The sequence below is a fragment of the Ailuropoda melanoleuca genome, chromosome 11, assembly GCF_002007445.2.
Source record: "Ailuropoda melanoleuca isolate Jingjing chromosome 11, ASM200744v2, whole genome shotgun sequence".
Taxonomy (NCBI): domain Eukaryota; kingdom Metazoa; phylum Chordata; class Mammalia; order Carnivora; family Ursidae; genus Ailuropoda; species Ailuropoda melanoleuca.
The window spans coordinates 398,702-417,731 of NC_048228.1; the positions used below are offsets into that span (position 1 = coordinate 398,702).

General features: G+C 64.4%; 3 protein-coding genes across 18 annotated transcripts in view; 2 read left to right on the plus strand and 1 right to left on the minus strand.

Annotated features, from left to right (window-relative positions):
- Positions 1–9: 9 nt before the first annotated feature.
- Positions 10–4,085, plus strand: CPTP (ceramide-1-phosphate transfer protein). Of its 3 annotated transcripts, none has more exons than XM_034671068.1 (3): positions 10–94; positions 2,129–2,262; positions 2,490–4,085. In XM_034671068.1, exons 2-3 carry the CDS (start codon positions 2,141–2,143, stop codon positions 3,010–3,012), a joined length of 645 nt encoding a protein of 214 aa, XP_034526959.1. In that variant the 5' UTR covers positions 10–94; positions 2,129–2,140; the 3' UTR covers positions 3,013–4,085. The 3 variants fall into 3 exon arrangements, with proteins under 3 accessions (XP_034526959.1, XP_034526958.1, XP_002929873.1); XM_034671067.1 differs by having other exon boundaries at positions 15–75; XM_002929827.4 differs by lacking the exon at positions 10–94 and adding an exon at positions 101–750.
- Positions 4,086–4,186: 101 nt separating this feature from the next.
- On the plus strand, positions 4,187–9,649 carry TAS1R3 (taste 1 receptor member 3). Of its 11 annotated transcripts, none has more exons than XM_034671060.1 (8): positions 4,188–4,325; positions 5,393–5,490; positions 5,850–5,951; positions 6,187–6,365; positions 6,455–7,237; positions 7,346–7,549; positions 7,714–7,834; positions 7,927–9,649. In XM_034671060.1, exons 1-8 carry the CDS (start codon positions 4,303–4,305, stop codon positions 8,883–8,885), a joined length of 2,469 nt encoding a protein of 822 aa, XP_034526951.1. In that variant the 5' UTR covers positions 4,188–4,302; the 3' UTR covers positions 8,886–9,649. The 11 variants fall into 11 exon arrangements, with proteins under 11 accessions (XP_034526952.1, XP_034526951.1, XP_034526947.1 ...); XM_034671057.1 differs by having other exon boundaries at positions 4,194–4,325; positions 5,845–5,951; XM_034671054.1 differs by having other exon boundaries at positions 4,194–4,325; positions 6,065–6,365.
- Positions 9,650–9,781: 132 nt separating this feature from the next.
- Positions 9,782–19,030, minus strand: part of DVL1 (dishevelled segment polarity protein 1) — an 11,170-nt gene continuing 1,921 nt past the window's right edge. Inside the window, exons 2-16 of one of the 4 annotated variants that reach the window (XM_034671065.1) lie at positions 16,440–16,618; positions 16,269–16,338; positions 16,016–16,137; positions 15,667–15,770; positions 15,318–15,456; positions 14,637–14,730; positions 14,487–14,556; positions 14,257–14,396; positions 14,100–14,176; positions 13,956–14,023; positions 13,657–13,809; positions 12,873–13,004; positions 12,632–12,799; positions 12,347–12,553; positions 9,782–11,095 (exon numbers count right to left, since the gene is read on the minus strand). In XM_034671065.1, coding sequence (XP_034526956.1) covers positions 10,707–11,095; positions 12,347–12,553; positions 12,632–12,799; positions 12,873–13,004; positions 13,657–13,809; positions 13,956–14,023; positions 14,100–14,176; positions 14,257–14,396; positions 14,487–14,556; positions 14,637–14,730; positions 15,318–15,456; positions 15,667–15,770; positions 16,016–16,137; positions 16,269–16,338; positions 16,440–16,462 — 1,956 coding nt within the window. In that variant the 5' untranslated portion in view covers positions 16,463–16,618 and the 3' untranslated portion in view covers positions 9,782–10,706. Of the gene's footprint in view, positions 11,096–11,613; positions 11,654–12,346; positions 12,554–12,631; positions 12,800–12,872; positions 13,005–13,656; positions 13,810–13,955; positions 14,024–14,099; positions 14,177–14,256; positions 14,397–14,486; positions 14,557–14,636; positions 14,731–15,317; positions 15,457–15,666; positions 15,771–16,015; positions 16,138–16,268; positions 16,339–16,439; positions 16,619–19,030 lie in introns of all 4 variants that reach the window. The other 3 variants (XM_034671066.1, XM_002929829.3, XM_034671063.1) reach the window with 3 other exon arrangements.

Sequence of the window (19,030 nt, forward strand, 5' to 3'; positions counted from 1 at the left end):
CGGCGTCAGGGAGGCGGACGGGGGCGGGGCAACGGGTCCCGGGCGGCGGCTGCGGCAGCGGCGGCGGCGGCTCAGGTGAGCGGCTGTGGCCCAGGTATGCGGGAGGGTGGCAGGCTCCGGCCCGCGGCGGGGGAGCAGAGCCCAACCGAACTGGGCAGGTGGGCCTGGGCATCGCCAAGGGGCCAGGAACAGGAGGGGGCGGCCGAGGACCTGGCTCCCACGCCGCCCCGGACGCCGGGCCCCCGCTTAATCCCTGGACCTCAGCTGGAGTGGGACCCGCCCAGGACTGGGGCCCCGCTGTACCCGAGCCCGGGGACCGACCCGGCGCCAGCTGGAGCTCCCTTCCCGAGCAAGACTTGTAGGGCTTCCTGGACAGGGCCTCACTCCTACCCAAAGGGCCTGGGGTGCCAGGGTGGGTGCCCTCTTCTCCTGGGGGCCTTCAGCCTGCCGTCAGCCAGAGAGCTGCGGACACTCAGGCAGCCCTCCTGCCGAGACTTGACCTTGGGGCTGTGGGCTGACCGGGGGAGCCTTGGTGGTGCCCTGCATCACCTCCCCAGAGCTGGCAGGCTGCCTAACCCCGGGCTGCACAGCCAGTGTCCTTCCTGTTGTTTGCAAGTTCTGAAAAGCTCCCAGCAGCTCCTCTGCGTTGCTGGCTCAGGTTCTAGACAGGAAGGCCAGGCCCACAGGATGTCTGGTGTCCAGGAAGGTAGCCCTGAAGACCTCAGAGACCATCTGCTCAGTGGATGGAAGGTAGGCCCTGAGAGAGGGAAGGGGTGTGCCGGAAGTCTCTGGAGCACCGTCTTCCTGAGGCCAGGCACAACTGTCCCCACACCTGAAGACAGGGTGAGCTCACCTCTGGGAGCTCCGCCAATGCCAGGGCCCTCCAGGGCCTCAGCGGCCACTAGGCGCCATCAGATGCCCCTGGCATCCTGGGTGGCAAGATGCAGCTGAGTCCCCAGGGACCGTCAGAGCCCACCCCCAGTGCTGGCCCTGGGCTCCCAGGAGGGCAAAAGCTGAGTTGTCCAGTGGCACCCATTCAGTGTGTGGGCACTTGAATGTTTATGGAGTGACTGTGTGAATGTGAGCAGAATCCAGGGCAGGACTCGCCTAGGGCGCTTTCAGGAGGTTCCTTGGGGCTGGGGGAGGGCCTTATGGCTGTCTTCAGATGTAGAAGGCCTTTGGCTCAGCTGCCCTTCTGTGTGGCACCCGTAGAGCCCCAGTAGGGGTGAAAAGATTGGTGTCTGTCAGGCAGTGCTGACCTTGCAGCCTCTGTTCTGGCCCGGGATGTAGCAGTAAAAGCAAAGAAGGGCCCAGCCTACCTGGCCACCCTTCCTGGCCCTCCACTAGCTGTACTGTCTCTTCTTTCATGGTACTTTTTTTTTTTTTAACCTACCATGTTGAACTTTTCTGGCTTTCTCCAGGAGTATCTCCCTAATAGGCAGGGCTGTTTGTCTCATGGGGCATCCACCCTGGAAGGGTACTTGGCTCTGGGCAGAGACTCAGCAGATGTTTCTCCAGCTGGTAAAATGAGACACACTCTGGTGAGAGAGACAACAATAAACAAGCCAGGAAGCATGAGTAGAGATGTGTGCCGTCGATAGGACATAGCAAAGTGCTCTGACGAGCCTGAGTGACAAGGAGGGGCATGCTAAGATCTGGGGGCAGGTGTTCCAGGCCCAGGGCACAGCAGCATCTGTGACACGGGTCACTGTGTCAGAGCATGTGGCCCAGGCAGAGGGAAGTAGGCTCCTGGGGAGAAGGGGGCCGACTGTGGGCTCTGAGTGGGGTCAGCCGGATCCCAGCCATTGCTTTCTTTTTTTTTTTTTTTAAAGATTTTATTTATTTATTCGACAGAGATAGAGACAGCCAGCGAGAGAGGGAACACAAGCAGGGAGAGTGGGAGAGGAAGAAGCAGGCTCATAGCGGAGGAAGCCTGACGTGGGGCTCGATCCCAGAACGCCGGGATCACGCCCTGAGCTGAAGGCAGACGCGTTACCGCTCCGCCACCCAGGCGCCCCGCAGCCATTGCTTTCTGACTGCTCTTGCCCCCCACTCTGAAATAGTGACCCAGGGAGTGAGCTCATTCACAGGGAGACAGCCCACCAGCCTAACCACCTGTGTGTTTCAGTGCGCTTGAGAAATGGATGGCTTGGAGTCGGACTTCAACCTGAAAGTCGTCTTAGTCAGCTTCAAGCAGTGTCTCAATGAGAAGGAGGAGGTGCTGCTGGACCACTACCTCGCCGGCTGGGAGGGACTAGTCAGGTACATTTGGGGGGCACTGCCTTGCGGGGCCCCACACTTCCCATGTGCTGTGGGGACACCGTGTGCACCCAGCTCCCGCCCGCTTGGGGCTGGTCAGCCCTTCTCACTCACCACTTGGCCGGCGGCACCCTGCCTTCCTACCCCTGTCTACAGGGGGACATGTACCCCAGGAAGTGGGGCGCGGCCTCCCCTGCACCCAGGCTGAGTTCCTGCTTCCCCTCGAGCAGGTTCCTGAACAGCCTGGGCGCCATCTTCTCCTTCATCTCTAAGGACGTCACCGCGAAGCTGCAGGTCATGGAGCGTCTGCGCAGCGGCCCACAGCGGGAGCACTACAGCAGTCTGCAGTCCATGGTGGCCTACGAGGTGGGCAACCAGCTGGTGGACCTGGAGCGGCGCTCCCGCCACCCTGACTCGGGCTGCCGCACAGTGCTTCGGCTGCACCGTGCCCTGCGCTGGCTACAGCTCTTCCTGGAAGGCCTGCGCACCAGCCCCGAGGATGCCCGCACGGCTGTGCTCTGCACCGATTCCTACAACGCCTCTCTGGCTGCCTACCACCCCTGGATTATCCGCCGGGCTGTCACCGTGGCCTTCTGTACGTTGCCCACACGCAAGGTCTTCCTGGAGGCCATGAACGTGGGGTCCCCAGAGCAGGCTGTGGAGATGCTGGGCGAAGCCCTGCCCTTCATTGAGCATGTCTACAATGTCTCCCAGAAACTCTACGCTGAGCATTCCCTGCTGGACCTGCCCTAGGGGCCAGCAGGCTACACGGGGCAAGTTTCCCCACTCCAGAGCTGGGCTGGGGCAGCCAGCTCCTATCAGTCCCACTGTGGAGCTCTGTGGGTGCGCCAGGAATGGGAAGAACACTGTCCCATGTTAGCGCAGCTTGATCAGAGCCACGGGCCCAGCGTGGCCCACTCGGGCTGTGCTTCTAGCCTGCGGCACGTGGGCTGTGCCAGAGAAAGCGAGCCCTGGCCTCTGCTCCTCCCTTTTCACTTAGCTCTGCCCAAGGCAGAGCTTTGCTTTACCCTCAGCTGAGTTACACGTGTGTCCCAGCAGGTCTCACCTAGACGGTGAGGTGCAGAAGGCAGGGCAGGTAAGGGGCAGGATCAGCATTCACGGGACACCCGGAGTAGCTGCCCCCTGCCTGCGAGCCAAGTTGTGCAGTGGGACAAAGTCACAGGTCCCCGTGGCACAGAGACTCCATCCTGCTGCCAGCAAACATATTTCCAGGTGCTTGTCCACCCCTGGTCCACCTCGGTATCTGTACCCAGGTACCCCCAGGCTCCTCCACACGGGGCTGGCCATCCCCAGCACGGGGATATAACCCCTGGGCAGCAACAGCCGGGAGCTGAAGCCCTGAGTGGAGACCGGCCCTGCCTCTCTCTCTGCACTCTCATCAGCTGCCCCCTGCAGCCACCCCGTCAGTTGGGTGCTCCCCCCAGCAGCTGCCTGTGAGTCTGCACAGCACAGCCCAGAGCTCTGCGGAGTCCACAGCTCTGCTGGTCCAGGGCTAGCCTCTCGCTCCCCGTCATCCAGCAAGACTGCGTTCCCTCCTCCCTGCCCCTTGCTGCCCCACAGAGACTCATGAGGTGGCACATGGAGAGAGCCTGGACCACGTGCCCAGCTGACAGGCCAGCCATCACCCGGCCCTCGGGGGCCTGGCTTCTCCTAACGCCGCTTCACTGGGAGCCAGGGCCCCTCGATGCCAAGGGGACCGTGTCCACCGTGCCGCAGATGCGCCTACGCGTCGGCTTGCAGAGACCCTGGAAAGTGTCATCGGGTGATGGTCTGTTCCGACATCAATAAACGCCACTCAGAACAGGCAGTGCCTCCAGGGTGGAGGTGTTTGGTGTGTCAGGCGGCTGCTTACTGAAGGGAGGAGGGGCGTGACCTCGTGGGGCTGAGGCCCTGCTGCTAGGCCACGGGGCAGTGTCCAGCACAGGGACGTGAGGCATAGCCTGGCCCGCATGGGGCAGCAGGATGCTGCCTGTCTGTGTTGTGTAGCCTTTAGCCTGGTGCCCCGAGCCGCCACCAAGGTCCATGTCGTCACCCCCATTTTACAGGTGAGAAAACAGAATTACCCGAGGCGCTGGGTTGAGGGCAACTGCACGGCTTGTAGAGAGGAAAAGACCTGTGCATGGGAGCTGTCCTGTGGCACAGCAGCGGTGGGACAGAAAAAGGCCTCCTGCCAGACAGCATGCTCTCCAATACCCCAACGTCAGACCCAAAGAGTGGTGTCTGATGCCAGGTGCCCTGCGCCTGCAGCCTCGCCCCGTCCCACGGGGGCCGCAGCACCGTGAGGTGCCAGCAGAGGCAGATGACCGTGAGGGCTGCACACGTGTGCGCCCACGTGCACACGGATTACAGGGGCCGTGCACAGCACACGCGTCACACGTGTGCTGTGTGTGCAGGTACAGTGCGCCGAGTGTGTTCGCACGTACGTGCATGCCCCGGGCGTGCCATGCAGCTTGCTCCCTCCCCAGGCAGCGAAGATCGGATCCTAGGCCATCCACTATAAACGTCTGCCAGGCCCCAGCCAGGGTTGACACCACCCAGAGCTCCTCCACTCCAGTGGCATCAGTAGCCTCCCCCAGTTCCTCTGGGTGCCTGATGGGCACCCCCACACCTGAGCCTCGTGTCAGGTGCCCAGGGCACCCAGAGGCTAAGGAGAAACTGCTGGCACATCCATCGGGGCTGACCTGCACATACCGGGTGTTGACCCAGCCTCAGAGGCCCATTTGGTTACAGCCTTTCCTGCCTCGTTTGCATGCACTGTCCCACAGGCCCAGCTGTGCCCTCTGTCCCCAGAGGGAGGCACCTGCTGTGTCAAGAGCCCAGGCAGGGTGTGGGCAGAACCAGGCTCAGGGTCCCTGAAGTTTCCAGGCCTCAGACCCCCAGCAGAGCAACAGCCCAGACCTTTAAGTTGCACTGTTCTCAGACACGCTGAGCGGCCACAGCCCTACCCTGGGGCCCTCCCCACCCCAGCCACGGTATGGAGAGCAGGCTGGCTGGCTGGCCCCTGAACCTGCAGCCCACCCCCTGCCCCCAACCCCCGACTCCTAACAGTCCTCCCCAGGGCTGGGAGAGGTGTTTCTGTACCCACTCCTCGGGGCACTGGTACCTCCCACAGGCAGCTGGAGACCCCAGGACCCTCTGGCAGGGAAGTCCTGAGTGTCGCTCCTCCTGTCCAGGAACGGGGTGGCTGCAGAGGGACGTGGACACAGGCAGGTAACAGGGTCATGGTCAGTGGTTGCTCAGCCTACCTGCCCACGTCACTGTCAGCCAGAGAGCCTGGTGGGTGGCATCAGGATAAGAGTCCAAGGAGCACAGACCTACGGGGCCTAGGGAAACAAGGGTGTCCCCAGGGGCCCCTGGGCTTGGCAGGTGAGGACAGGTGAGGATTTTGATAGGCAAATCCTTGGCCCTCCCCTGCCCCAAGTCATCATATCAGGGCCCCCACCCCGTTCTCTCATTTGCCATCCCTGCTGGAAGCTGCTACCTGCCATGCCAGGCCTGACTCTCCTGGGCCTCATGGCTCTCGTGGGCCTCGGAGCAGGCGCCCCATTGTGCTTATCCCGGCAGCTCAGGATGCAAGGGGACTACGTGCTGGGTGGGCTCTTCCCCCTGGGCTCGGCAGAGGATGCGGGTCTCGGCGACAGGACACAGCCCAATGCCACCGTGTGCACCAGGTAGGAGTGCAGGGGTGGGGAGCAAGGGGTGACAAGGGTGGGGGTGGCTCAGGTCTGGGGCGCTCCTGAGTGGGGACGAGGCGTCGGCCACCCGCAGCCCTGTGTGGCCCCAGGTTCTCGGCCCTTGGCCTGCTCTGGGCGCTGGCCGTGAAGATGGCTGTGGAGGAGATCAACAATGGGTCTGCCCTGCTGCCGGGGCTGCACCTGGGCTACGACCTCTTTGACACGTGTTCAGAGCCCGTGGTGGCCATGAAGCCCAGCCTCATGTTCATGGCGAAAGCGGGCAGCTGCGACGTTGCCGCCTACTGCAATTACACGCAGTACCAGCCCCGCGTGCTGGCTGTCATCGGACCCCACTCGTCCGAGCTCGCCCTCATCACCGGCAAGTTCTTCAGCTTCTTCCTCATGCCTCAGGTGCGCCCCCCACCCCTCTGGGTCACCGGCCCCCACCGGCCCCGCCCGCAGGAGCCCCCATGTGAGGAGCTGCCTCCCGGTCGCTGCAGGTCAGCTATGGTGCCAGCACCGACCGGCTGAGCAACCGGGAGATCTTCCCGTCCTTCTTCCGCACGGTGCCCAGCGACCGCGTGCAGGCCATGGCGATGGTGGAGCTGCTGCAGGAGCTCGGCTGGAACTGGGTGGCCGCGGTGGGCAGTGACGACGAGTACGGCCGGCAGGGCCTGAGCCTCTTCTCCAGCCTGGCCAACACACGGGGCATCTGCATCGCGCACGAGGGCCTGGTGCCGCTGCCACGCGCGGGCAGCCTGCGGCTGGGCACCGTCCAGGGCCTGCTGCACCAGGTGAACCAGAGCAGTGTGCAGGTGGTGGTGCTGTTCGCCTCCGCCCGTGCTGCCCGCACCCTCTTCAGCTACAGCATCCACTGCAGGCTCTCGCCCAAGGTGTGGGTGGCCAGTGAGGCCTGGCTGACCTCGGACCTGGTCATGACGCTGCCCGGCATGGCCAGGGTGGGCACTGTGCTCGGCTTCCTGCAGCAGGGCGCCCCGATGCCCGAGTTCCCGTCCTATGTGCAGACCCGCCTGGCCCTGGCTGCCGACCCCGCCTTCTGTGCCTCACTGGACGCTGAGCAGCCAGGCCTGGAGGAGCACGTGGTGGGCCCACGCTGCCCCCAGTGCGACCACATCACGCTAGAGAACATATCTGTGAGGCTGCTGTACCACCGGACCTTTGCTGCCTACGCGGCCGTGTATGGCGTGGCCCAGGCCCTCCACAACACGCTGCTCTGCGACGCGTCAGGCTGCCCCTCGCGGGAGCCTGTGCGGCCCTGGCAGGTGAGGGCGGGGAGCCCCTGGCACTCCTGAGAAGGAATTTCAGCGGGGGGTCTGGGCTAGAGGCAGCTACTTGCCCAGGCCCACCGCTGGCTCGAACCTGTCCCCCAGCTCCTGGAGAACATGTACAACACAAGCTTCCGTGCCCGCGGCCTGGTGCTGCGGTTCGATGCCAGCGGGAACGTGCACATGGATTATGACCTGAAGCTGTGGGTGTGGCAGGACCCGACGCCCGTGTTGCGCACCGTAGGAGCCTTCGATGGCCGCCTGAAGCTCTGGCACTCCCAGCTGTCCTGGCACACGCCAGGGAACCAGGTGAGAGCCCCGGGCCGCACGGCCCCAGCGGCGCAGCAGCGTTCCCCTCGGCCAGGAATGAGCTTGGCTCTGCCTGGGGCGGGGGGAGGGAGTGGGGGACCACCCCCAGGTCTGGGCGGGTGCACCCAGCCGAGCACAGCCTGAACCCTGAAGCCCCGTGCCAGCCGCCCGTGTCCCAGTGCTCCCGGCAGTGCAGGGAGGGCCAGGTACGCCGAGTGAAGGGCTTCCACTCCTGCTGTTACGACTGCGTGGACTGCAAGGCCGGCAGCTATCAGCGCAGCCCAGGTGAGCACCTCTCCGAGGCCTGCACAGGGTGGGAGTGAGGCCGAGGAGCCTGTGCCCCCCCAGCCAGTGCCCTCTTTCCTCCTACACCACAGATGACCTCCTCTGCACCCAGTGTGACCAGGACCAGTGGTCCCCGGACCGGAGCACACGCTGCTTTCCCCGCAGGCCCACATTCCTGGCATGGCAGGAGCCAGCCGTGCTGGTACTGCTTATACTGCTGGGTCTGGCACTGGGCCTGGTGCTGGCGGCCCTGGGGCTCTTCATCTGGCACTGGGACAGCCCACTGGTGCAGGCCTCAGGTGGGCCACGGGCCTGCTTTGGCCTGGCCTGCCTGGGCCTTGTCTGCCTCAGCGTCCTCCTGTTCCCTGGCCAGCCGGGCCCTGCCAGCTGCCTGGCCCAGCAGCCACTGCTCCACCTTCCACTCACTGGCTGCCTGAGCACGCTTTTCCTGCAAGCAGCCCAGATATTTGTGGGTTCAGAGCTGCCACCAAGCTGGGCAGAGCAGCTGCGTGGCTGCCTGCAGGGGCCCTGGGCCTGGATGGTGGTGCTGCTTGCTCTGCTGGCGGAAGCAGCATTATGTGCCTGGTACCTGGTGGTCTTCCCACCAGAGGTGGTGACGGACTGGTGGGTGCTGCCCACAGAGGCGCTGGTGCACTGCCGCGTGCGCTCCTGGATCAGCTTCGGCCTGGTGCATGCCACCAATGCCGTGCTGGCCTTCCTCTGCTTCCTGGGCACTTTCTTGGTGCAGAGCCGGCCAGGCCACTACAATGGCGCCCGCGGCCTCACTTTTGCCATGCTGGCCTACTTCATCACCTGGATCTCCTTCGTGCCCCTCTTTGCCAATGTGCATGTGGCCTACCAGCCCACGGTGCAGATGGGCGCCATCCTCCTCTGTGCCCTGGGCATCCTGGCCACCTTCCACCTGCCCAAGTGCTACCTGCTGCTGTGGCGGCCGGAGCTCAACACCCCTGAGTTCTTCCTGGGAGATGATGCCGGAGGACAGGGCAGCAGTGGTACTGGGGGGAAGGAGACTCAGGGCAAAAGCAAGTGACCCCTGACCCAGTGACCTCACCCCAGTGAACCCAGACTTAGTTGAGATGCCCCCAAACCAAGTTCCTAGGAAGCAACCCCCAGACTGTACCCCAGCTGCTGAGCCCGCCCCCAGCTCTAGATCCTGACTGCAGGCTGACTGCCGACCTTAACGCCACGGCGATCCTTGGGCCTGCAGCATTCACGAAGGGCCTCAGCACCCACCTGGGGCCCCAGAGAAGCTCTGTATCTGTCCTAGCCAAGCCCTGGCCAGGGCCTACCCAGGTGATCCAGCCCCACTATTCCAGAAAGAGGCCCATAAAAAGGTTCCTTGGGGCTCCTGTAGTTCACACCAAGAGCTCAGGAAAGCCCCCAGCCAGATCACTTGAACTCCAAGCTGAGCATTACTTGCCTGGCCAGGCCCAGCCTGGAGCCTCCAGCCAGCACCCCATCCAAGCATCACGGGGATGGGAGGTTGGTGGGTGGGCTGGAGCTGTTCTGACCCTTCTGCAGGGGCATGTGACTGACCATGGGCCCCAGAATGGGACAGGAATGGTGAGCAGGGCAGGGACGCACACCCAACCTCCCCCTCTCCATGGCGCGGCCCGAGTGGGTAAAATAGGGTCAGGTGGCCACCAGCACAGTAGACAGAGCCTGGGGGTCAGCACCAAGGCCAGCACCACAGCCAAGACCCCTGGAGCCAGGAGCTAGCACCACGGACAGAAGACCAGCTGCCAGGACCCTGCTGGCAGCCAGCACCGGGGACAGAGACCTGACACTGACCAGGGACTCAGAAGACAGCACCTGGCCAGTCCTCGGTCAGCTCTCAGCCAGGCCCTGGGGAGGCTGGACAAGCCCCCACACCCCACCCTTCTAAGGTACCCCAGCAGAAGAGAAGAGACACAAGCCACACGTCAGTCCCATAAAATTAAATGCTTTTTAGTCTTTAAAATAGCATTTACACAGAAGCAGCTCTATGAACTATCTGGACGGATACTCCGACTTGATATGGTATCCACAGCGCAGACGTGTGCAGGCCAGAAACGCCAGGGAGGAAGCGGCGTGAGTGGGTGCGCAGTCACCCGAGGACAGCAAGGAGTAGGCTGACTACCCCCTCTTCCCCACACCCTGCCCCTGCAGCAGCTGTGTGCATCCGGCCCCTTGCCCCTCAGAGTCACATCCCACCACCACCAGCTAAAACACATTCCCCCTCCCATCTCCCCCTCACCAACCCTCCCACTTTCAGACAGGACCTGTGTCCCTGCATTCAGTCTGAGGCCCAGTGGGGGGGGCAGCAGACGTGGCCGCCACTTCCCCCAGAGCACACAGGCCAGGCAATAAATAAATAAATTAGATCCCTACCCCGGGCATCCACAGAGGGACCTGGGGACTCTCATTCCACCTTCAAGAAGGGCCAACCCAGCCCACGCAAGAGTGGTGGGGCCTGTGACTTGGGCCAGAGGGGGCCCAGGCCCAGCAGCCACATCTCAGCTTAGTCTGGGGCCCTGGGCACAGCTCTGTAGGCAAGTGGGGGTCCCTGAAGCACACCCCAAGGACACAGGGTCTGCATGGACACAAGCTACTCCAAATAGGAATGGACGGACTGCCAGATTCAGATCATGGAGGTCTGGGCTGCCCTCAGTCCCTCGCCCAGCCTGCTCCCACTCTCTGTCCAGGCCTGGGCCCCCTGACACGGCCCCTTGTGTGCATGGAAGCCCCGGCTGGCTTGACCCGGGACAGCCACCAATAAGGCAAGCCCACACAAGCTCCAGAGGCAGTTCCCTCCTGCAGGACCACCAGCTCCCCCACCGTGGGGCCGAGCTTGAAGGCACTCTCTCCTCAGTCACATGATGTCAACAAAAAATTCACAGGGGTTTCCCATGGCCTTCTGGAAGGACTGGCGGCTTCCCGTCAGCTCTGGGGGAACAGCAGCCAGCTCCCGGACGGGCGGCCCCCCAGGCGGCCCCCCCACCACCGAGTATGCCTTTGTTAAGGGATACAATGGGGGGAGCCCTGGGGCAGCAGCCGAGGCCTGGCTGTGTGGGCTGCTGCCCCGGCTGAGCTGACTAGCTGGGCGCTCCCGCCAGCCGCTGCCACCAACCCCACTCGGTGCTGTGTGGTCCGACTCACTGCCACTGCCCCCGGCTCCAGCCGCCCGGCGCTCCTTCTCACGGCCCAGTGCCCGCCGGCTGCTCCCGCCGGCGCTCCGGGTGGACCCACTGCTTTTGCTTCCTGGAGTCATGGACAGGGGAGAGGAATGAGATGGTCAGTGTTGGGCCATGTCACTTCCAGGACCCCTAGCCGTTGCCAGGGCAACCAGGGGCAGAACCTGGTGTTCTCAAGCAGGGTGGGTGTGGGCGGGGGGCAGCCATGCAGACAAGAGAGCAGGGCTGGCGCCACTCAGAGGAGCAAGAGCAGCTGCAGCAGGCCAGGGGGCAGAGGAGAGGCAGGGCGAGCAGTGGCAGGCAGGCAGGGACACTCTGGGGCCAGCTCAGCGCCCCCCATCTCACCCCAATGCCTGATCCTGCAGCTGAGAGCCTGAGGCACGAGTGAGGCCCTGTGTGCCTGGTGTTCCCGTCGGCCATCCTGGGCCCCCCCGCCCCCAAGACCCACCTTCCGTCCAGCCCCAAGGCCCTGGCCAGCTACTCAGCTCAGCCCCCGTCCTGGGCTCCCAGGAAGAGCGGGGAGCCTGAGAAGGCCAGCTGGCTGGGAACATGCCGAGAGGGACGCCGGGCAGGACCCTGGCTTACCGGCCCGGAGGGTCCACTCCGCTAGTCCTTCAGTCTAAGGCTTGCTCAGCACAAAGCAAGGGATAGCATGAGTTACACAGCAGGCCCAGCCTGGACACCCATTCCCGCCTATGGGGCATGCCGCCACCAGCTGGGCCTGTCCGGGGTCCACAGGCACCCAGCAACAGATTTCCCTGGGGCACCGCTACCCTCTGACCTGCTCTCCTCTCTCTCCCATCCCTGTCTGGGTCTACTGGGCTGGCTGCCTGACCTCTGTCCCCTGGCCTCAGTGACACCGACAGCCTCAGACCACTCCTCCAACAAGTCCCCTCCTCAGGGACACCCCTTGATCTTCCTGCTCAGCTCTCCACACATCCCAGGGCGGGTCCACAGTTCTGTGGAACCATCCACCTCCGGCTCCTGGCCGGGCTGCAAGTGCTGGGGCAGGTGTCTCCACTGTGTCCTGGGACCTCTCTGCTGTCCTTCCCCATGCCATCTCCTGGCCTTTCACTTCTGCTGCATCTGGAACACAAGCACCCCCACACACACGCACGCGCACGCGCGCGCACACACACACACACACCCAGTCTGCAGGGTTCTCCCAACCCCCCTGAACCACTCACCCCTTCCAGAAGGAGCTCACCCAGGGCCTCGACACAGAGCAGGGAGGAGCGCACAGGGCAGAGGGGCGGGCACATAGGGCAGAGCCAGGCGGCGGGGACAGCGGGGAGCTGGCTGCCCAGCAGGTTCTCACCTTCACTCTGCTGACTCCCAGCACTGCCGCTGCCGTAGCTGAAGCCAGGGTCCTGGTATGCGGGTGGGAAGCAGGGCGGGGGGCCCGGGTACTGGTAGGGGTAGCCCTGACCCAAGGGCCAGGGGGCGGCCGGATGGGGCAGTGGGGCCAGTGTGTCCTGATCCGAGGCCCCACTGGAGCCGCTGTTGAGGTTCAGGGCTGCGAGAGCTGGCGGGAGGGGGGGGAAGGGTGAGGGCAGTGTGGGCGGGCCCTCTGGGGACCCCCGCCCCGCAGCCCCCCACTCACCGCTGCACAGGTCCCCAAAGACGTAGTAGCACTGCTCCGAGAAGGTGATCTTGTTGACCGTGTGCCGGAGGAAGCCACGTTTCAGCATGCTGCTGGCGTACTTGCGAGCCTCACGCCTCTCCTTGAAGCCCTCCACGTGCGCGTACAGCCAGTCCACCACATCCGCGCCTGGCCCGAGGCACGCGTCAGGGCACAGAGCCCGGGGCGACCCCGCCCCCCGCAGCCACGGCGGGCCGCTCACCGATGACGGCGTTGGCGATGGTGATCTTGAGCCACATGCGGTCACGGATCTCCAGGCCCGAGTCCGGCAGCTGCATGACGCGCACCACAGCGCCCATGTCACTCTTCACCGTCAGGGGAGCCTCCTCCAGCTCTGCAAGGCACGGCCCCCCTCAGCCCTGAGCCACCGAGGGCAGCGACAGGGCTCGGCTGGGTCGCGGGCCCCGCGGTGACAGCCCGTCTCAGGACCAGGCCCTGCGCCTGGAGGCTATCCGTGAGGCTATCCGGTGACTGTGGGGTCCGCTCCCTCCACAGGATGGACCCTCGGAGGAGCAGGCAGCAGGGGTGGGTCGGGGGGTTGAATCTTTGCTCCCTACCCCTGCAGATGCTTCATCAGGATCTTGGGCCCAAAGCCAGGTGAGCCCAACCCCACCCTGCAGACCAGAGCCCCATGGGGAGAGGCCTCTTCCCCGCCCCCTCCGCGAGCTCAGGGCTGTTAGTCGTGTTAGCTGCAGGAAAGCCGGGTGGGGGTCACGTGCATGCGCTGCCTCTCCTCTCCAGGACAGAGGGACCCCAGGGCTGGCCTGGCCCCTCCAGGCATCTTTCAATCCCCCCACACAGCCAGCCAGCTGGAAGGAGGTTGTGCGTGAGGGCAGACACGTGTGTCGGTGCTGGGTCAGACGCACACGTATCAGCCGTGTCCATCCACGTGTGCGCCCTGGTGGCATGGCAGGACTGGGTGGGCACTTCGGCCAGGTCCCTCGCCCTGGTGCCTCCGTTCCCTGCTCTCCTGAGCTGCCACTTACGTGGAGCGCCGGGCACAGAGCTGGTTAGTGAGGAGGAGCTGGTGTGCGTGACGGCGCTGGAGCAGGGGCTCGTACCGTAGCGGGGCAGGGCTCCGGTCAGCGCCGCCGTGTGGGACAGCCAGGCGGCGGGGTCGATGGGCCGCACCGGGTCAGCTGGGTGGCCGCCGTGTGATAACAGATGGAGGGACAGACGGATGGATGGCAGCGCACGATGGAGCGCGGGGGCACAGAGGAAAGGACCTTCAGGCTGGGCGAGTGCCCTCACCCCCCTCCCCCAGCAGCCCTGCGGGGTCACTCACCCCTCGGGACGGTGAAGTAGCTCCGGGGGGTCGGGTCCCAGCATTTGGCCACCGTGAGGCTGACGGGCCTGTGGGGTGCAGCAGGTCACACAGGCGAGGCCCCACGTGGGCCCCCCACGTGCCGCCCACCCGCCCCTGCCTCACCCCGTCTGGGACACGATCTCCCGCAGCACCCGCACGGCATCATCATTGCTCATGTTCTCGAAGTTGATGTCATTCACCTGGGGGGTGAGGGGTTCAGCGCGGTGGGGCCGGGGTGCCGGCCTCTGGGCCCCCCTGGCACCTCCCCGCGGCCCCACACCTGCAGCAGCATGTCGCCCGGCTCGATGCGCCCGTCGGCCGCCACGGCCCCGCCCTTCATGATGGAGCCGATGTAGATGCCGCCGTCCCCCCGCTCGTTGCTCTGCCCCACGATGCTGATGCCCAGAAAGTGGTGCCTCTCTGCAGGGGTGAGGGTGAGCGGTGCCTGCTGAGGGGGTGCGCCTCACCCAGGGGCCCCACGCCCCGTGGGGGACCCCAGTGAGGCCTCACCCATGTTGAGAGTGACGGTGATAATGTTCAGGGACATGGTGGAGTCCGTGATGCTGCTGAAGGAAGAGGCCTGTGGAGGGACGCGAGTGAGGGGGTGCAGGCAGGGGCTGCAGAAGGGCAGACCCCGCCCAGCGCCAGGCTGCCACCTACACGGTCCGCCTGCCGCATGCGCTGCTTCCGCCGCCGCCGCTTGTGCTTGCGGATGAGCCGGGAGGAAGTGCTCTGCTCCGTGGAGCTGCTCAGTCTGCGGGGGCATGAAGGTCAGGGCCAGGCCAGAGGCTGCACGGCCGACACACACAAGACAGGGAGTGCACGTGACCGACACACACAAGACAGGGAGTGCACGTGACCGACACACACAAGACAGGGAGTGCACGTGACGGGTGGGTGTCGGGGCCGGGCCGCCCTAGCCAGGTGCGTTGTGGGAAAGAGAGCCGGGGTCGAGTTTGCTCAGGAGTCTCAGCTCCGGGCTGTACACAGCCCTACACACAACACATACAAACCCCACACCCACATCCAGCACTACTCCGGCAAAACGGAGACACGAACGCTGAGTAAGCCAGCACACGCGTGCACACACCCATCCACAGATACGCGCCCATGGAATCACACATAGCCCCACGCATGTTCACACACACCTGTATGCACCTACACGTCCATACCTGACATGACTATGCGCACACACCTGTTCACACATACACCCTGCACGTCTGCTGCACACCCACACAAGGGCATGCTTGTGCACACCTGTTACACACTCACATCTGGATGCATGCATCCACGCACACCAGTAACACCTGTGCACGCACATCCGCACGCACACCCACGCACCGGCTTGTGTTGTCATCCTCATCTGAATCGATGAAGCTACTGGACTCTAGTTCGCTGCTCAGCACAGTGGAGGCACTGTCGGGGGGCAGCCCCAGGTCTCGCCGCCGGTCCCCCCTTGGGTGCCCGTTGGTCCGGGCAGCTGTCGGGACAGCAAGAGGGGAGCTGGCCGTGGGGTCCCCTGTGTGGCCTCAAGCACCAACTGACCTGAGAGCCGGCCAGGTGACTTTGGGGCTGATGGGGGGACCTCTACTCTGGGACCAACATTGGTTGGGGGGCAGTAACCGGGAGTAGACAGGATCATGGGGTGCCCCATGGGGGCCCGGGCACGTCTAAGGTGCGGCCTCATTACCCTCTTCGCGGTTCCGGCGTCGGGCTCGCTCCCGCCGATGGCTGACCAGAGACTCCGTGCCAGTCTCATTGTCCATCCCGTCACGGCTGCTGGCTACATTGGGGCTGTGCCCACAAGAGGGGGTGGGCTGGGGCAGGCTGGGCCACCCACACTTCGACACCCTCCCGGCTCCTTGCCTCCTCTCCCCCCCACTCACCTGCCCAGACCGGGCCTCTCTGCCCACCCCTCCTCCACTGACCAATTTCTACTGACCATGGGTCCCTGGTTAGTTGCCCCTTCCCCCGACAGGCCTGGTAGGCAGCAGGCCCCTCAGGACCACCAGGCTTAGTCCCCCACCCACAGTCCTTACTGGAAAGAGGGAGGCCGGGAGTCCCCAATGCCGCCCGTTCTCTCAAGAGGAGGAGGCAGCTCTGTGTGACCATCAGTGCTCTGAGATCCTACATCTGAGTGTGCGCCCTCGGCCAGGACCAGCTGCAGAAGACAGCCATGGCTCAGGGACACCCGCCAACCTGCAGGCTCACCCCCCACCCACCCACACGGGTTCAGCCCAGCCCAGCCCCCACCCTAGCCAAGCACCCTCTGCCAACATCGCACAGACTCACCCAGGAGACCACACGGCCATTGAAGCAGGGCAGCCTGGCGTTATCATCGGAGATCTCCTCCTTCACCACCCTGTGGGGAGACAGTGTCACGAGACCACCCGCATGAGGGCCGGCTCCCACCAGTGGGCTCTGGAGGGAACACCTCCCCATATTCTTGTCCAGGGTACATGCCAGCCCAGGGTGTCCAGGCACATGCCCAGATGTCGTCAGTCTGTGTGGATGCCGCTGCCTGGTGCAATCCCTTCCGGGGGACCCTTGTCATCCTCCTGCAGACCCCTCCCAGGGCCCAGGTCAGATGGAGGTCCAAACTCCCGGCTCTTGAGCAGCAGAGGGTCACCTCCTATAACACCCTATAATGCAAGTATCTACGTTGCTCTGTGTCTGTGCGTCCCACGGAGTGTGGACCCATGACAACAGGGCTCTATCTGGCTTCTTCCCTCCACCCCCCCCACCCCCCAAACCTGGCCCCAACCCAGAACAGGGCCTGGTTCACAGCAGGCCTCAATACAGACGTGAGGACACTCAGACCACATGAACACAGGCAGGTTAAGATGGGTTGGCATGCAGACCCATACATGCACACCGAGGGCAGGCCACTGCCCTCCCAGCCAGTCCACCTGGCCAAGGACACAGAAGCAGACCCCACTCTCTGCAACAGCCCATCTCAAGGCCTGAAAGGACAGCCAGGTACAGGGCTGCTGGGCCCACTGAGAAGTCCCAGCTCCAAAGGCCAGCAAGCCCCAGCAGCCACACTGCCCAGCAACCAGCCCCTGGCCTATGTCTTGATGCTGCCCCCAGTCGGGTGGGCATGGGGGTGGGGAAGGTACCCAGGCAGGACACAGAGAGCCAAGGTGACGCTGACCGGGAGGGAAGCTGACGATGCTGTTGTCAGACACAGGTGGGGGATGGGTCAGCTGTCAGATTCAAGGGCTGAGGAGAGTAGCAGCCAGTACGGTTCACAGGGGCAGCTGGGGAGGGGCCATGGGGCAGGGCAGGCAGTGGGTATGGCCCAGACGCACCCCACACTGTGGCCTCCTTGAGGCCCAGGGATCAGGGCAGGCAGGGCCAGGCCTGCAACAGGAGGCTCCATGACGCCCTACCCGGCTGGAGCCCAGCCCTGCCCAACACAGCGGGATTTCCACACCCGGGACTTGGGCCCAGTAGAAAAACAGGAGCCAGGAGAACAGGCAGGAAGCAGCCTTGTGACCTGTTGAGCCCGGACGCCTTGACTCTGCCAGTCCTGGGCAGCAACAGGTGGCAGGAGGCCTCCACAGGGCAAGTACCCCACACACCCCCAGGGGAGCGAGGCCCAGGTCCACCACCCACCATCCAGGCCTCAGAAGAGAGAAGAGATGGGGCCGGCCAGGGCAGGAGGGGGCACCCTGCCAGGACCCCACAGCAGCCCCTCAAACACATGCCAGCCACACAAGTAGCAGTGAGGTGGACACCCAACAGGAAGACAAGACCCCGTGTCTGCTGCCCCAACTTATGCAGGCGCCACAGCCCTACAGAACTGAGCTTCCCGGGCAGGCTAGGACCCAGCCCAGGACTCAGCTGAAGTCACGCAAGAGGGGGCCACCACAGGAAGACCTGAAGTGGCCTAGCACCACCTGGGGCTCTGCCAGCCGCAGCTGACAGACACCCGTGCAGCAAGCCCTCCTGGGGGCCTGGCAGGCCGAGAGCATGGTCTGTGAGTGACAGCAGCAACCGAGACTGAGCAGGCACCTGGTTCCTGTTTCACAGTCCAGGTGGCCCACCCTCCCCTGCCATTCCCAAGCCCCCACCCTTTCTGACTTACCCCCGGGCAGGCAGATGAGCTCCCCAGCCCTCACACCACAGGGCCTGCCTGGTTTCCCCAGGGGCGGACTGTCCACTGGCCAGGGCCTCCAGATGACCAATCGCCCAGGGCTGCCCGAGCCTCTGTGCCCCCTACTCCTGCACAAATGAGCCCCCAGGGCCCAGAGTCCCTGCTCCCTTGCCCACCCCCCACCCCAGCCTGAGGAACCCAAGTCCCCCAACCCAGCACAACAGGACATCCTGCCTTCCACCTCAGGCCTGGAGCAGTGGGGGGCACCACAGGCCCCCGCCCAGCTAGGCCAAGACAGCCGGGAGGTGGGGGTAGGGGTGCCAGAGCCTCCAGGACAAGGGTGCAGGTGCTTTCCTCGGGATGCACGATGCCGCCCACCTCTGGCCAGCATAAACTCCGGGAGCTCCAGGCAGAGACGAGGGCAAGGGAGGCCTCAGTGGAGCCAGGGGAAATGCCTCCAAACAGTTCGGGGGCTCCCTGCTGGGCCAGGCCTCACTGGGTAGGAGAGCGACCCCCCAAGCAGTCTCCGCTGACCCTTAGGGGAGGACATCCAGGGGCACCCCCACTGGCATCGTGCCCCCAACCTCAGAATTCTTGGCGAGATCCCAGTTAACCTCAAACTTGTGGCTGTCCGGCCCCGCCCGCCCGCCGCCCCCGCAGACTCGCCCTGGCAAGGAATCTGCTCAGAGCAGGGCCCTTGGAACCAAGCACAGCCAGAGGGGGAGCCACAGGGGGATCCCCAGGGCCCCCAGAGACCACAGCATGCCACAGGCCAACCCTCGCCAGTGGGTCCCCAAAGGCACAGGGTCCCCCCGCTAGACCTCCCCACCACGGAGCAGGAAGGTGGCAGAACAAGCTCATACATGGCAGGGGAGATCTCAAAGAGACCCCCCCAACCCCGGGGCCTCCACAAGTCAGGAATCCTCAGCTCCCACCATTCCTAGCTGCCCCTCCC